General features: G+C 42.4%; 1 protein-coding gene across 8 annotated transcripts in view; it reads left to right on the top strand.

The window, feature by feature from the left end:
- Positions 1–15,403, top strand: part of pcdh19 (protocadherin 19) — a 55,238-nt gene that overhangs the window by 14,746 nt on the left and 25,089 nt on the right. For all 8 annotated transcript variants that reach the window (XM_032527804.1, XM_032527803.1, XM_032527802.1 and 5 more), the window contains exon 3: positions 15,290–15,348. In XM_032527804.1, the coding sequence (XP_032383695.1) occupies positions 15,290–15,348 (59 nt within the window). The remainder of the gene's footprint in view (positions 1–15,289; positions 15,349–15,403) is intronic.

The raw sequence follows: 15,403 nt of genomic DNA, 5'->3' as shown, positions 1-15,403 counted from the left end.
GGGAGCGCATGTATGGGATGTTTGATGAGAACAGAGGCTTTTGGCAGGCGAGCCACTATAGCAGCAATATTGGTTGCCTCAGAGCCATGCAGCAGTATGGCTAGAGAAGCAGCAGGGTAGCGTAATTGTGCATTGTTCATCCACAGAACAGAGGCAGAGCATGTAATGAGCTGTAGCATTTTCACCCAGCCAGCCTAATGGGCTATGACCGAGTATAGGCCTCTCAGAGCCCTTGCGTTCCCTCTGCTCTGTTTGGCCAGTGTCTTGGGCCTCTTCTTTTCTTTTCTCCCATTTTACCCCTTTTCTTTGCCCGATCAGCGTCAACCATTCCTTCACCCCTGTTATCCCTCTCCTTTATCTGCGCTCCCCTAACCATTGTCCCCCTGTCTGAGGAGATGGTGGGACCCCTAATGTGTTCTGTGTGTGGCTCCTTTTCTCATTCATGATGTCTGTAATGCCCTAAGCAGTCAGTCTGATTCAAGCTGACATACATCAGAATAGCTCATTGATGGAGTGCCGTGTGCAGTGTGATTACATTAAAAACCCAAACACAGCATACAAATAAAAGTTCAGGAGAGAATTTGCTGATGTTAGGTGTAGGGGATTTGTTGTTAGAAGTCGGCTTATTTTTCTATCAGAGGCTGTTTTGCATTTTGATTATCTAGTTTTCCTGAAAGCAGTTCTGGTGGGCCTGTTTTGCTCAGGTTTGTTTTCCTGGGATTAGGGCTTTTCAGAAAGAGCCCCTGGCCTATTATTTACGGCCATCTCTAGTTTCTAAGGAGGTGGGAAACCATTTCTTTGCTCATACCAGGTCAAGTTGGAAAGACAAGAATGTGTGCCAGGGAATAAATCCACAGATATCCACTCGGGACTGAGCTCGGAAGATGAAAACACTACTAATGATAATAGTTATGATTGCCTTGCAAAGGAATTGATAACAACTTCAACAGCCTCTTTGTGCTCTCTTATGGCATCCGAAAACAATATTCAGGGTTCAGTCTGTGTCTGACTGTGGAGCACAATGGGACGTCAGTTTTGACTTTCCCCTCACGTCCACTGTTAGACATACCACAGCGTAGACAGCCGAGTTAATGAATGAAAAGCACTTGGCCTGTGTCAGACTGCTCCGAGTGTAGTCCTTTCCCCAGTAACCTCCTTAGTTCAAGATTACTCTCTTGTACCTGTTCTCTGTTTGAGAGCTGCTCCCAGTTCAGTCTTGTAGGAAGCCAATGAGAAGGGGAGGCAGCATATGTGTACTTGTCAAAGAGAAGATTGCTTATAGGCGTTATACTTTAATAAGAGATGTTGACTGCTTCATTGGAGAGCATGGCACTATGGAGGGTCAACGTGGAGGTTGAGTTGGAGTGCTCTTATCTACTTCAGAGATTGTTACATTAAAGCAGGCTGTAAAGAATGCACTGACACTCTGATGCATGCACACATGGGAACATGAATACATTGTTTAGTTAAGAAAAACTACTTTAGAAACTTGTCTGTGTACCAGGAACAGTAATATGAATCATAAACACTACAATAAGAAAAATGTCATATACATACTGTTATTGAAATTCACTTATTTGCTTTTTGCAATGAGTGTTAGATGAGAAGGTTGCTCTGTGATGTGTTTACTCTAGCTTAGCAATAGCACTGCAATTAGGGGGTGCAGTTAGCTTTCAAAATGGTCAAATATGACCTTAAAACCTTGTTTTAGGGTCAGAATAGAAAAAAGTCTCACGTTTGAAGGAATATTCAATATGTTAGGAAATACGCTTATTTATTTTTGGATGAATGAAGTGAACAAGAATAATTATTGAGCTTTAGTGGTTCTGGTAAGCAGATTTCTTTCCTTTGGACAGAGCCAGTCTAACTGTTCCCCTTACTTTGAGTCTTTATGCTAAGATAAGCTAACTGCTAACTGCTAATCGGCAGATATAAGAGTGGTTTCAATCTTCTCATCTAACTCCCAGCAAAGTATTTCTCAAAATATTGAACCATATAATTCATTGTTGCGTACATGTATGTTTTCCTTGATTAAATGTTATATTGAAAAAAACAAATCCAGTCTTAGCTTTGTTGTTCTCTCATTTTGTGTTATCAGGCCAAAATGTTGTCTATCCTAAATGTGAATGTGTAGCTGACCCCTTTTGTATGTGTGCGATAGGACGGCAGACAAATACCAAGGGTGGTGGGGGAGGACAGACATGGGAGTTGGTGTTCTGACTTCATTTGTTTGCTACCCAGTAATGATTATTTTAGCCTCTAAGCCCCAGATTTGGCCTTGTTTTGCTATGGGAAGCAGCCTCGATGGGGACAGAGCAGCCTTGCCCTGACTGAGAAGCTTGTATGTGGCTAAGCCGGTTGGCAACAAGAGTCAGGTACACAGCACGGACACATTTTGAGTGTAGTCACAAAAGGCAACAACGGCAGAATATTTAGTATAGGTAAGGACGGGTAGTGGTTTACTTTTGAATTACGTCCATGTGTACGCTGGTGGCTAAACAAGAGCGTTTTCCAATTGTAGACCTTCATCGTTTGCCTTGTTAGTAATGCTGGTAACAAGCCAGTTGCCAGCTTGCATGAGCAACTGCAGAAAGCTGACTTTTGGTTTAATTTGGAGGACTAGCTATAATCCAGACTAAATCCCTTAAAGCTGAAGCCCCCTCCCTCCCCTCAACACTGTTGGATTACGGGAGTGTCTTTAAAAGGATAAGGACCTGCTTATCACTGCTTCCCTCAACACTTGTTTGAGACTTCAGATGTGGGGGAGGATGGTTCATCGTCACCCAACGTGGCCAGTGCGGATATGGCTCATAGTGATTAGGCATCTGACTGAGATCAATGATAATCACAATTTATGGTTTTTAAACCCCCACTGTCACAAAGGCATATGGATCTGAGCATATGCCTCCAATCCCACCCCGGTGATTTTCATCAGAAAGTTGAGTTTAATTGAATGAAGCAGCTAAATCAGATGTCCTGCAGCACTTTATGCTCATTGTCTTTATTCATTTTTACATGGTTTTAACACAACTACTCCCACCTTTGTTGTGGAGAAAATATGCATCAAAGACCAAATGGAATATCAGAAATCACTTGTCAAAGATAAACTGTTCAAAGCCACAATGTCAGAAACTTGCAGTTTGCTAATATTTAACATTATTTCCATGTTTATCATTTTTATAATAAGAATAGTAGATGGTAAACGGCCCATCTCAGTTTATATTATCAGTGTTGCTGACATATGCTCTCCTTGTAATCACTTAAATAATAATACTGTTAAAGCATCATACTATTTTTTTTTTTTGCATTTTCACCATTATTTTTTAAAAGGAATAGTTTGAAATGTTGTTGTTGCCAGGCAATCAGCGGAGACTCCAGTCTACCATGGCTCCCAGCCAAGAAATAGTTTAGCACATAACCTTCAGTAAAACCACATCTTGTCGTTTGTAGAGATTAAGAAAACACGATATAACACATTCATTTATTTGTGAGCTTTAGAGGTGCTCGTACTTGGATTTTTCACCTTGGACAGAGACTAGCTCTTTCAAGTACTTATGCAAAGCTAAGCTAACTGTCTCCCGGCTCAGATATCATGATTGATATCAATATTCACATCAAAGTCTCTGCAGAAAAGTGAATAAGCACATAGTCCCAAAATGCCAAATTATTTCTTTAATGCTGCACTGAAATAAATGCAAAACAATTAGCCGTCGAGTTGGCTGGAAAACACATTAAAAAAAAGATAAAAATGCAAAACACTGTTTTGTTAAGCAGCTATCACACGGCTCAGATGATTTTGACAAACAAAACCGGAGGTGCAGAAAAGGTGCATCCTACGTGTATTTGTATCACTCACTGCTAATGAAGTGTTGTTGGGAGTTGGGTGGGGCATCAGTGTTGCAACAGGGAATATAGACCAATCTAGCACATGTGTTGTTTGAGATGCTATATTTGAGCGTGAATCTGTTACTTATCTCATCAGGGTGTGGTGGTGGTGAGGGAGCGGAGTGAATTCCTGGTGGATCCAGAATGTGAACTCTGAGCTCTCATCTCGGGAGCAGTCTGAGAGTTACAGAGAGAGCCAAGTCACATGGGGGGAGCGTAGAAATAGAAGTAGCGAGTACATGTTTACCTCAGTGTCAACATTTTTGACTCAGCTCATTAACCTGAGCACCTGGGTAAAGCAACACATCTCTCGCTCTCTGTCTCTCTCTCTCCCTCTTTCTCACAATTAATAATGATAACTAAGGGAAAGCATAAACACATTAGAGTCGAGCTAAGGAACAAATGTAATAACATGGTGACGGGGCAGCTATCACACCTCAACGGCAGCGAATCGATCTCAGCTGATACCAGTTCACAGATACACCCAGTGGCACTTTCCTCAAATCTAATCATGGATCCATTTAAACTACGTTAGCTGGGAGTCTACTTGCCATTAAAATGGGTTTTTAATTTCTATTATTTTGAAAGCATTGGTTAAAAATGAACCAAGTGCAAAGGTAAAGTAACAACCATACGTCTTCCATTGCTGTAAGATGGAAAAGGAGAAGAGTCTCCGCGCTCATCCAAGCTTTCCCCTCCTCTTATCGCTCCCCCTCTCGTCCTATTACCCATGCAGCCAGCATCCTCTCTAAATTGTTTTGTATGACCTTTGCTACAGTAGCACTAATTATTACCATCACACAGGCCCTGTAAGGCACACAGCTAATTATACTGGATTTATCTGAAGGGACATTGGTGCCATTCTTCATAGGCACCAATGTCTTGGCTACTGTCAGTGTGGGTGATCTAAACCCAGAATGAGGTTAATATGGGTAATACAGTAATAGTAATTAGAGTCACAATAATTACAAGCATAGTTGTAATAACAATGAAGACGAGGTTATTAGTAATAGGGGTCCAACATTAACTGGCTACACATATGCAATACCTTATGTAATTGGCATTGCCAAAAAAAAAGCAAGAAGTGCTGTGCTATATGCATAATGACATTATTACAGAGCCAGATTGTTGCTGTTTCCTCTGAATCAGTGTTTGACAGTGGTAGTTGAAAGCTACATTTTCAAAGGTATTGTGGGATTACCCCCTAGTGTAGGTACCAGGACCTCTAGTCATTGCATCTCATAAAGAGTTGTTATTAGAGGAAGCGATATTTTTCAAAGCTTCAACTTGAATGAAGAGGGGCAGTTGGAGCCGTCTTTTGGCTGGCGGGCAACTCGTGTAATGAGCCTAAGAGGGTTCCAATTATTCCACTTGCGATCAAAAAGGAAAAGGGGATTACTTCTCTTGCCTTTTTTTTCTTTGACATTTCACACAGTAACATCTTTTGATAGGGGCTGGGGGAGAGAGGAAAAAGAAAACGATTGCTAGAGAGCGCCCTTTTACTTTCTGTCTAGCAGAGACAAAGCAGTGCTTTTGCAGCTCACGCATTTTCTTTCTTTATTTTTTATATATGTTGTTGTAATAAAACTACTTTTCCCAGTGCATGGTACATTAGCTTTCTCTCAAACCGTGTCACCTGCGCAAGACAGAAAGGAGCTTTCATATGACCGCAGGCTTTGGCTACAGCAGACTTGATGGCCGATTGCTGCCATATTTCTCCACAGAGCTATTGTAAATTGGGAGGAGGCATGTTGGGCACTCACTCACTCAATGCAGTTGTTTTCCTCCTCTGCTTAACAGTGTAAGTCATGTTCCACAGAATACAATGGGGAGTTGAATTATTCAATTGTGTACAGATTTTTCCCCTCTCCTTTTCATTTATTAAATTCCCAGATTACAAGTAAAAGTACATTAGATGCCTGGCGGTAACTAAAAGGATTTCTCCGCTATAGGATATCACACTATATCAGCCTCGGAGAAATAAACGATGAAAAAAGATAATAATATTATGTACCACTGCATTGAGACAAAGACAACTCCAATCGGCATCAGCACAGATAAACATCCACCCCCTAAGATATGTTTGTGGTAGATAACAGCTTTGTAACACGCACACAAACACAGACACACAAGTGCACAGAGCAGAGCTTTGATAAGCACGAAAATTACTACTTGTTGTTTATGGTGGCGGAACAAAAGGATTCAAGGTCTTCATTTCAAGAAATCATGCTGTGGAAAGGTAGATGCAGGGTTTAAGATGCATTTCAATTGAATAGATTTGACTTCAAAATATAGACATAATTAGGGGGAAACAAGAAATGTGCTTGAGTGTTTTTTGTGTGTGAGACTAAGCTCGGGGAATACAGTGCCTTGCCTTCTTCCCCTGTGAATCCACTGCAGGGTTAGCAATCCACCGTCTGTTGCTGTTTTCCATGACCCTGTATATCCCCCCGCAGTGAAAAAGCATGTTTGCCCCCAAAGATGGCCGTAATACAAATTAAATTAAATGAAGTCAGTGCGGCTAATCCCTGTGTGTTTCAACTGCTGAAACAACCCCCTCCCTCACAAATGAGTGGGTCAAGCCCGCTGCATCTGGCCTCCTCTCTACTGGCCCTGCTCCCAAGCTGCTGGGCTCCCAGTCCCTGACGGAGACAACAGCAGGCCTCGCTTAGACTTTTCCCACTGCGACTGTATGTGTGCATTTGTGTAAACACGTGTGTTTCACTGTAAATCTGTGCAGTGTTATTCCCTTTCTGACTCACAGTGTTTACTCCCTTGTGCTTGTTTTGCCTTTGCGCGCACGTGTTTGCATGTGAGCATTTCTTCGAGAAAGCTTTAATTTTGTTTGTGACTGCAGATTCACACACATTTCTTGTTTTGCAGGCGTTTTAGATTTTATTTGTAAAGTTGCAGTTAAATGTAAAATATAGAGGATTCAGATGTCCACATCTCTCAGACAAAGTACTTAACAGCAGTGTAATGGAAAACAAACAGTGGCGTCTGACCCACTTAGTGTTGGATGATGTTTTGTTCTGCCTGTGCCCTGATGGCGGCCTGTCACAGTCCTGTTAACAAGCTGGATTTAAAGATGCGGTGGTGATGTGCAAGCAGCTAAAACTCTGCTGTCAATCCTGGTGCTGACAGCTGTCTCAAAATACCCTCCCAAATATTAGCACCAGGTGTGCTTCTCATTGAAGCACCAGCAAACAGGATCAAAAGCTAACTAAGCTTTCATAGCTGGATCACTGATAGGAGTAGCCTTGTTGTGATGCTAGCTAAAAGATCTCATATGCCCATCTGTTTAATAAAAAGCCCCTTTCTGTGATACGCACTTTGGCATCGTGCCCAATCGTCCACCCCTGATTTGTGCACCAGCTCTGATTTTGCGAGACAAAGTGCACCCACTGAGTTTTAGCAGCTGGTGAACACAGATATTGTGTTTAGGGGGCTGTGGGTTAGGTGGGCGGGTTGCTTTTTGATGAGCTGTGTGTGTGTGTGTGTGTGTGTGTGTGTGTGTGTGTGTGTGTGTGTGTGTGTGTGTGTGTGTGTGTGTGTGTGTGTGTGTGTGTGTGTGTGTGTGTGTGTGTGTGTGTGTGTGTGTGTGTGTGTGTGTGTGTGTGTGTGTGTGTGCGCGTGTGTGTGTGCATACTGTGTCGACAATATGCGCATTTGTGTGTGAGCACCTGCACACATGCCCTTTGAAAAGCTCCATCACCCCTCCATCCAGCCAACATGCAGTGTAAACATGGTTTGTTTGAGCGAGTGGCCGGGGGTAGTTGGATTAATGAGCGCTGATGAAGTTCCACTTGTAACCTGGGTGCTGCCTCCCTATTTGCTGGAGTGGCTGCAATGTGGTAGTGTGTCTGGAGGCGGTGACTCATTCCCTTTACCCAGTGTCAGATCAAGGCATGTCAATAAACAGACCCACTCAATCCATCTCCGAGTGACTGCATCCGCTCACAGAGACTCCCAGTCTGTAATGAGCTGCTGCAAATCTCCATCCAACTAAAATGTCTGGAAAGATGCCTTGTCACAGTGAGCTAGAGAAAAAAGAGAGAGGGAGGGAGAGAGACTACAGCAGCAGCGACGTGACTGGCAGCCACCTTTGAGCTGCTAAGAGAAAACGTATCAAGCGTCGTGCTCCGTGTTGTAGAGGGAAAGTTGATCAGCTCTCCTCGCAGTTTCGCAGATTTCTCATTTCCGTCATCCCCATGTGTATTGAGTTAATCAAAACTGAATTCTAAGTTTACTGATTTTCAAAAGTGACTCAAAGTTATGCTGTTTATTCTCTGCTCGCATGTAAGCATTTAAGAGGAATGTGTTTACATAATCTGCAGTGTCTCTGAGTGTTTATTTTTAAGGCCCTGCCCAGGGGAGGTGAGAGAAACCTTTGGGAATTCCTTGTGCACTAATTTAGCGTGCCCCACCCCCTCCCCCTCAACACTGGCTAATATAGGGCACATTTCAGAAGAGAAAATGCTATCTAGTAATTCCCCCATAAAAATGAAATGACTGTTAAACACATATGTTTGTAGTGCTTTTTCCCAGAGGGTCTACTCTGGAATAACAATAAATCAACCTGGATTAGATGTTACACTCAACATTTCCGGCGTCTGCTAGAAAAGAAACACAACACTTACCTCTCTCGCTTGGCGCCATACACACATTAATGGATTTAGGGATGTGAGGAGTGTGAAAACATTTCAGTCTGACATCCAAATTAAAGAAAATCCCTCAAGACTTGCCTAAAGGGGTAGTGCCTGCTCTTTGAGTTTGATTAGGCTCCGACGGCTCTAAGAAAAGTAAGCCGATTTCTTACAGGAAACAGCCTCGATAGTCAAGTCTTTTTCCTCCCTCTTTCCTTTTTACTATGTAAAACCATGATTCCTAATCGTATAGAGATACTCAGGTTTTTTTTCTGACTTAGAGATAGAATAAGTCTGGAAACACATGCAGACCTGAACGCTGAACAGGTGTTAAATGAAACTCTATCCAGCCTTGTGTCTAGTGAGGCAGTAGACCCCTATTCATTCTAAGTGGACACTATGACTCCCATCTGAGAGGCTTAAAAGCACCAGCCTTGTCTCTTTTGACAAAGACAAAACAAAAACACCAACTCCGGATCCCACACAGCCACCAACAGTTTGAAACATGTTGGTCCTGAGCAGTGATTCCCCGGTAAGACAACAGCTCTGACTCAAGCCTCTTTAGCGTCAGCCGACTTCGCTGGAATGCAGATGTCTGCATAGGGGGCCTATTATTTAAAATCTTTTCATCATGCTGAAAGGGAGGGAAATATCTTTGACGTTGAGAAGCTCATGAATAATGAATGTGGTTTCTATCAATGTATGTATAATTAATCACATCTCTACTAACTGGATTTCTGTGGAGCCTGTAGTCCTGAGTGACATGGAGGCTTTTGTCTCTGTTTCAGAATAAAAGACAACTGCATTATCTTCTGCAGTTTCCTATGTGGGGGTGATACACAGGTGGAACAAGCAATAGCTTTAGTACTTTGGCCCTTTTCTTCACTTTAAGAGAGCAGGGGGTGATTGTTTTGGTCAGAATGAGCAAATATTTGTTCAATTTCCCACAGAAAGTCCAGACAAATGAGGAGGAAGTGCAAGCAGGAAGTGGTGTTGTGTCCACAGATCGGTTTCATTGTGTTTCCGAGAAGCTGTTATATAGTTTGCTCAAACAATACTCAACACGTAACACACATGTGGTCAAGGACACAATTGACCTCATAGTAGCGCTCAATTCGTCCAGTTTATTTGTTTATTTATTTTTGCTCAGTTCACAAAGACTGCAGAAGTGTACAAGCTACGGCTGAGGAAGGCAGCTTTTAAAACCCTTTTCACCACAGTATCACAACATGATTGATTCCCAAATGGGCTGCTGGGTTTGGGGTAAATTGATGGGTGATGAAGTGAAATGATGCAGAGAATGTGACAGGTTATTTGTCACACATGTACCCTTCTGTCACAATTGATTGTGTTTAATTTGAGTTTGCAGGGGAGCCAGTTGATATTAAATGGTAACAACTCTCTGTATTCATCACGGCAGGCCACCTTTAACAGGCAGAAATAGAAAATATAATCTCATCCACAACCATGGCTTTGCCTCAGGCACTCTTTAACCCTTTTTACCGCTGATCCTCCCTTAGGGGCCCTGCCCTCTATAAAGGAAGAGAGAAATCTATAATCTAGCAGATGGCAGAGGATCTATGGGAAATTCTATAATCGTGAAAGTGATGATGATGATGATGATGGTCGTCAGGGTTAGAGGGGGCACAGGGGTGGAGGGTTACGGCAACTCAAGGCCAAAGAGCGCTTCTTCCTTCTTACATAAATAATAGACAAAATCCACTCCAAGCAGGTGCCTTGGTGGTCTGTGTTTTTACATCATGAGTGACTCACAGACTGAATGTGAGCTGCTGTGAGGTACTGCTGGGTGCGGACCCAGAAGCGAGGTGGTCGGGCGCCAGCTCAGCCCTGCAAGTCAGGGATTGTTGGACCAGTGCTTTTTGTAGGGAAGCGGAAAGAGAGAGTCTGTGTGTGCAGGAATGTGAATGTGCAAGAGGCTCAAAGTAAAGCATTTCTTTTCATAGTCACAGTGTATAGGATGAGAAAGTCAGACGCACACGTGCACTCACACGCGCACACACACACACACGCAAACACACACACACACTCCTCAGCATCCTCACTGCAGAATTACATGAGGGGAATACATGCATCTGTAAACAGGCAGTTTTAGACACTGACCATCCTTCATCCAGTGAAGTTTTTCTCCTAATTTCCTCCTCTCTCCTATTTTTTTTCATCACCACTCTTTATCACAACCAAATCTAGCTGGATAATGAAGCCTTTTTTATTTTCTAATTGCAGCTGGCTTGCCCTGTAAACCCCCTGGATCTCTTTCTCCTCATCTCGTCTTTTAGCAATGGGATATCAATAACAAGGCACGTTATGTGTAACATTTCCTTCCTGGACCGAGGGGAGTCTGCGAGCGAGCGAGCGAGCAAGCAAGCAGCAACAATGAACGAAGACACAACCTCACACTGCTTAAACACAGAATAAAGCAGCAAAATTCGATCTGACAGTTTTAATTGATTCTGTCTAGTCTGTTGTTCTGTACGTTTAAACCGTGCGTTTTAGTGTGGCAGTATCCACAACAAACGTGGCTTAATGTTTTTTTTCAGCTAAATTGACGACATTAAAGAGTTGCATCCATGACAGACATGAAACACTCACATCTGTAATCAATTTTTCTTCTTTTAGATGCTCAATTTCTTTAGACACAGTCCTGACAACTCGCACCACCCTGCTGAAATACCTTCTGTTTTTAAGCAGTTTAACTTGTGTTTGATAGATACAGTTTATCTGTTAACTTTGCTTAAAAGATTGATCGTATGCATCTGTGTTTAAGCAAGGTTTCATTTTGTAATTTGCTAAATGGCAATTATTCCTGACAAAGATACAGGCTGGCATAGACTGCTTGTCAATATCGCAGTATTCTGATTTCATGTCAGTCTGTTTTTTAAACTGTAAATGGAAATGGAAAAGAAAAAGAAACAAATCTCTATAAATTAAATACTTGAATAAGAAACAGATTGCTGATGGCATCATCAGTGCCAGTCGTGTCAGTGCATGTCGCTGCATCTGTCCGTTTTTTACGAGCTTGCTTCCCTGTTTAAATGTTATACTGTGCTGTATCAGCCTCAATAATACATACAGTAGGGCAGCTGTGTGACATTTTTTCTCTCTCTTTTTCTCTCCTATCTGTGTGACATCTGCTGAACTTGTCGGGTGTTTACTGGTGTAACAACTGGTGTCTTCACTCCCCACCCCTCCTCTTCTCTCTGGTGCTCCCTATGCCCCCACACAATGAATACACTTGCATCCAGACTACAAAACCAATTGTCACGCTGGAAGGAAGGCAAATCAAATCTTACGGCAGCAACTAGGCGAGGAGATTGCTTTTCCTCTCAGTGGCAGAGGAGCGAGCTCATCGTCCCTGTGCCTCAGGTTTTACTGAAGAGAAAGAAGCAAAGGGGGAAAGGGGAAAGCTACTGGGCTGCAGCAGCTGGACCGCAAGTCTCCCGCAGGTCAAGTCTCAACCATTTCCTCCCATCTTCACCTTCTCTCTCTCTCTCTCTCTCTCTCTCTCTCTCTCCACTCTCTTTCCACTTCTCTCCCCACTCCTGACACTACCTATCAGTCACACGGCGACACCAGGAACTACATTCCTCCCTCCAGTCCTCCAGATGAAACGGAACAATAATTATGGGAATAGAGTGGCTCTGGCCGCCAAACTGGGGCCGCTCAGATCACAACAACACATTGTCCAACCTGATTAAGTAGCCATTTGTGGCGTCCTCGCTGTAGTTAAGCAGTCCTCATCCTTTTGCCTGAAACTTGACCTCTCAGCAAGATATATTGACATTTCCTCCAATTTGAGGTCGGTCAGAAATGTGGGGGAAGACATTACATTTCTTTACAGGAAGCCTGGGCTAATGCATCTGATTCCCTCTCAGAATAGGCACATTTGACTGACTCACTGATGCCCAAGGTTATGCCTTCACATGTTTGGTGTTCATTTCCAATATAATAAAAGCAGGAGATGTGGCTATCTCCTGTGAATCCTTTGAGTAATCATGAGCTATAGAAGAAATGGGGAAGCAAGAACATTGCATGGACGAATACTATGAAGAGTCAACTTTGGCTGTACCTACTACCCACTTAAGAGAACTCCATGTAGAAACCCTGAGAGGGAATTGCATTATGGAAACTACAGTTCCATTTCTGGACTTGAGCAGCTTGAGAGCCGGGGCATACTGCCTTCCTCTCCAGGCCATGCTTACACAGAACCTGACATCCAAACCAATTACAGGCTGCAGCCAGAGTGACATTCACAAGACATTTTCTATCTTGTCTTTTAAATGAAGTTTTCCCCTTGTTACTCATGCCTTGCATTTTCATTAGTCTCTCACTGGATGCTCAGCCACTGTAGAAGAAGAGGCAGTTGGATTCGTGTTCTCTGGGACCAAAGTGGAGCACAGGAGACCACAAAACATGTACTGTACATGTATGCTATAGCATAACAGAATTATTGATCAACGTTATTGATCCATCATAGAAGCATTTTATATATACTGTATATATATTGTATGTATATACAATATATATATGTGTGTGTGTGTGTGTATATATATATTGTAATCATGTATAGTGTATCTATATCTTTTAAGGGAAAGATAATATTATTTGATAAAACTTCTTGTCTAAAGAATGGCATGATTTATGAATAAATAGTAAGGTAATGTGTTAATCATTCATTAATAACTAATATGAGTTGCAGTGTGTTGCCGCTGTCGCTACCTTTGATATTTAATGAAGTCAAGCTGAACAGGAACAAAAGGAGTCAGGGGTAATACAAGAGAACAAACATGGTGTGCTCCAAATTAAGAGCTAATAATAAAATGTTAATTAAATTCCTTTTTATGAATTATCTTCTCTATATTAATGAGTTAAAGTTTAATTAGGGGTAAATGGTAAAGGGAGACAGAATGATGCTAACCTTCAGCGCAAACACATTACATCATAATTGAGCGAACCCCAATCAGAGGTTTGCCCTTGCATTGTTGCTTAGCATTATACAAACTGCCTGCAAAAATAATTAGAAGGAAAGGAGGTGAGATGGTAAACAACAAATTATCTCCTAATTATTGAAGGTCGACCTATGCACCTTTGACAATACCGAATGATAACTACATATCTGACATACATACAAGTTCCTTTAGGTTTACAGCAACTAAAGAGACAAGAACAGCATCCTCATTGGTCAAATAATAATGCTGCACAGCATATAAGAAAGTGGCATCAATACCACAAATCTAAACAAACAAGGACATGTATTTGGTAGCATTAACAAGCTCTTACATTTTTCATAGACTGCAAACAGGTCATGGTAGCTATTTGCCTGAGGTAAACACCACACATTGGCTGCTGTGATCTGCCAGCATCACTTTTATTTATTTATGCATTTATTTATTTATTTTTTTCCAAAAGAGAGCCAAGAAGACTGGGACTAATGTTTGACATTTCCATTGCTCCCGAGTCCTCACTGCTCCGACTCTTCTGCATTGTGGTTTCACTTCCACGCAGTCGCTGAAAAAGTTCAAAATGTTCAACCCCATTAACATCTAATAAGGAGAGTGTGCGCACAGTTGCACACTGAGTTTTAATCCAAATCGGTTTGGTCACCATGTATGACAGCTGTGCAGGGCCACTGCTACCTCAACAGCAGGCCTGTGTCAAATGTGTAGCTCACTTGATAATCAGCAACTGTGCTCCAGTGCCTGCATTAACCTTTCTTATCATATGGGTGACTTTTTTTCTAGATGGCTTTGATATCGGTACTGTAGACTTCCCTCGGATGTCAACCATTGACTCGCGGCTTTTTATCAGGATAAAATATCTGCGCCGGGGAACTTGGGGCAGGCTCTGCTTTCTTTTTGCAGAAAACACCTGCATCTTATCAAAGTTTGTTGAAAGGGTCGTATCATGGCTTTATACAAGAGTGTGGAAGTCCTTTGAGAGGCTTTGATACCCTTTGGCCCTCTGACATCTTACCAAGTGTGAGTAGAAGCTTGGCAGACCCAGGAGGAGCTACCTGCTCAGTGTATACTAACTCTTCTGTCCATGTGCTCTTAATCGTCAGACTTTTCATTGCTAAATAAATGTTAAAAAAAAAAAAAAAAAAAAAAATGTAGGATGCCTTTGAACTGTGTTCTCTAATGTGGGTCAGGGATCTATCGTATGCATATTCCAAAAGGCTTTTCATCTGCAATTGCGGAGTTAAGATTCCCCTGGTACACTTTTAATTTCGTCTACTTCTCTTGAGTTATTTATTTAATAATTCCACATTAATGTCTTCTCAAAAATGGTTAACACAAAGTTTGGAGAAGAAAAAAGAAAAACTTTATTCTCCCTCTGTCTGCATGATAGTCTGTCTGCCCTAATGACTCCATTTTAAAGACGGTGGGCTGACCGGCAGCGGAGGGAGGGAGCAAGGGATCGAGCGCGGGGAGGGTGAAGAGGAGAAGCGAGGCTGCGCTCACTGCAGCACTATGCTCGACTCTCAGCTCCCAGTCAGCCTCTCTGCGTGTGTGTGTGTGTGTGCTTTGAAAGGGAATAGGATTCAGCCCTTTGAAAGCTGAGGCTGCTCACCGGGGCCTTTGTGTAAAATAACATTTCAACTGAAAGCCAATTACTGGTAACATTATTTTTGTTGCTTCCTTTATTAAAAGTACCTCTCTGTGTTGCCCCCCCATCATCCTTCAACCACAACCCCCACCCCACCCACTCACCCCCCAACCCTCTGCATCGCTTTGTTACAGACGGAGAATTATTCCATTGACTCCAGTTACGTGAACAGCAGAGCCCACCTCATTAAAAGGTATGTCTTGATTAGGAATTGTTACCAGCACCTCGTTACCATTGTTATCTGTAAT

The sequence above is a fragment of the Etheostoma spectabile genome, chromosome 10 (assembly GCF_008692095.1).
Source record: "Etheostoma spectabile isolate EspeVRDwgs_2016 chromosome 10, UIUC_Espe_1.0, whole genome shotgun sequence".
Taxonomy (NCBI): domain Eukaryota; kingdom Metazoa; phylum Chordata; class Actinopteri; order Perciformes; family Percidae; genus Etheostoma; species Etheostoma spectabile.
The sequence above is the reverse complement of the archived record's forward strand: the minus strand, read 5'-3'. Positions and strand labels throughout refer to the sequence as shown.